This window comes from Austrofundulus limnaeus, unplaced genomic scaffold (assembly GCF_001266775.1).
Source record: "Austrofundulus limnaeus strain Quisiro unplaced genomic scaffold, Austrofundulus_limnaeus-1.0 Scaffold104, whole genome shotgun sequence".
In the NCBI taxonomy this organism is placed as follows: Eukaryota; Metazoa; Chordata; class Actinopteri; order Cyprinodontiformes; family Rivulidae; genus Austrofundulus; species Austrofundulus limnaeus.
In genome coordinates, this window is record NW_013952506.1 from 1,397,540 (window position 1) to 1,400,102 (window position 2,563).

The following is a 2,563-nucleotide window of genomic DNA, read 5'->3' on the forward strand; positions in this document are numbered from 1 at the left end:
AAAAAAAAATTTTTTTTTTCTAAAGGTGTGCAGCTTCGATTGAAACTTCTCATCCAACCACAATTAAATTCACTATCCAGGAGCCACAATTTTTCAGGATAGTATTTCTTTAACATTAATGAGCCGAAATGAAATAGGAGAAACGACTTTCTAGTTCTTTCCTTTTTAAAAAATATAGAGTAGAAAATACAGACAACTGTGTAAAAATGTAAGGAGTAGAAGTAAAAAGGCTAAAAATAATTACTCAAGTAAAGTACAGATAACCAAAATTTCTACATAATTACAGTAACAAAGTATTTGTACTTAGTTAATTTACATTCTGGGAGGGATATGCTGCTTACTGCTGAGCTAAGAAACTGAGCCTGAATGCAGTTTAGGAAACACTACAAGCCGAAACATGAACGTACCATGTGCTCCATGCAGATGCTGATTTCCCCGTCGCTGTAGAAGGCACCATAGAAGCCCACTATGTATGGGGAGTTGCACTCGTGCAGCACCTGTAGCTCTCGGATGATCTGGTTCCTGATGGCCGGTTTGATCTCCAGGTGGATCAGCTGAAACACAGCAGAGCGCAAACACAAATATCTTTTTAATATCTTACCATGATGATTAACATGTAAATGACATTAAGCACACCTTCATGTGATATTAGTAGAGTATATGTTGTRAATGTCAGCTACTACACGTCAAAATTTAGCTCATTCATGAGATATTTTGCTATATTGGTGGGCAATAATTATATATAATTTGGTACCGTTTTACAATAAGGCTCCCCTTATAGATGGCTTTTATAAAGAGTTTATAGATAGGTCATTAATTCCTCTGTAAACACTTCAAAAATTATTAATGTCTTTATTATGCATTAATTAAGGACAAAAAAAGAGACTAAACTGTCCAGGTTCTTTACAAATACTAGACAAATCTGTTTGTGTATTAAAAATTTAAAACTAGTTTACTACCTTTTAAACACAATAATGGTTAGGAAACGCATATTTTAACATAACTGCACTGTATTACTGCATTATAAATATCCACAAATATTGAAGGGATCCTTATTGTAATGTGTAAAACTTTACACTCATTTGGATGGGGTGGGACTTTTTGGTGTGTTAACATGACTTTTTTTTTCCTTTTTTGATCCATCATCATTGTTGACAGTAGTTGCATGTTTGAACAATGGTTTCAAATATTGATAATCAACTCTAAGTTTTAAAAATGGTGATTTTTCACAATACCCTAATTACTAACCTTTGGCATTTATAAATTCTTATTTGTCATTAATAAATACTGTGCTGTTTTACACTTTACAATAAGTCTCCCTTTGACAGTTGTGAATATTTATAATAGAGTAATACAGTACAATATTAATATAATAAAATATGTGTTTCTTATCGTTATTGTTCTTACAATGTAGTAACCTAGTCTGAAATGTTTAATATAGGACCTTTAGATACATGGACTTGTCTCATTATTTGGTAAGAAACCGGACAGTTTTGTCTCTTTCCCGTCTAATTATTGTATAATAAACATTTATTAATGATTTATAAGGTGTTGAATTAATAACCTATCTATAAACTCTTTATAAGCTATCTATAAGGGGAGCCTTATTAACTAACTAACTTAGTTAACTTTGCTGACCACAGAACTTATTGTCAATCCAGGGTCCAGAGTTGTAGTCTTACACACCTCTCTGCTGCTTCTCCTTTATTACCCACTCAAATCCCCATTAACATTGTGTCAGCCCCACGGACCAAATTAAACAAATATAAAAACTGTAGAAAAATAAATTATAAAAATCTTATAAAAATAAACACAGTTGCTTTACCAGAACAAAACAATAAAACTATCAGGTGTGGTTTATCATTGTGATTCGTTTCCCATCCAAGTCATCTCAACTTTGGCAAGCTTCTCCTCCTGCATACTTTGTCCTAGAGCTGCCAATGTAATTTATATCTGTAAAGCTTCTGTGCCAAATGATGGCTATGCCTTTTGGTCCCTGTAAAACTTGTAGTTTTTGAAATATTAATGTTTAATAAATTAAAATGGCAGTCAATGGAGCCTTGTATTGGTCCAATACTGCCCCCTGCTGCCTCTGCACAATATGGTACTGNATATATTGCAGTTTAGTTTCAAAGATTGCATTGGCAATGTGGCCTATTTCTGCACACATACAAATCAGCTCCTGGCAATCCCATCTACCACAGCTCCAATGGTCTAATGGTTAATGCAATGGGCCTTCATGTGGGAGATCAGGGTTCAAACCCCAGCTACAGTAACTTTAACAAAAAATCTCTGCACACATCATATTGTTACACAATTATGCTCATTGCAAACACCTGCTGACTTGACAAGCACAAGCTGGTATACAAAACACATTTGAACTTGGTCACAGTTCATTCTGCAAGTGCACTGCTGCAGGCAAAGGCATGCTACATGGCAATGCACACTTGTTTTTACATCGTAAAAACCCATGTCTAGTTCAATATTAGATCTCTTTCTTCTAAGTCTCTGTTAGTTAATGATCTGATAACTGATCATCATATTGATTTATTCTGTCTTACTG

General features: G+C 34.1%; 1 protein-coding gene across 1 annotated transcript in view; it reads right to left on the reverse strand.

Moving 5' to 3' along the window:
* Positions 1-2,563, reverse strand: part of map2k1 (mitogen-activated protein kinase kinase 1) — a 15,940-nt gene that overhangs the window by 2,530 nt on the left and 10,847 nt on the right. Inside the window, exon 3 of the mRNA XM_014013681.1 lies at positions 408-554. Within this exon, the coding sequence (XP_013869135.1) occupies positions 408-554 (147 nt within the window). The remainder of the gene's footprint in view (positions 1-407; positions 555-2,563) is intronic.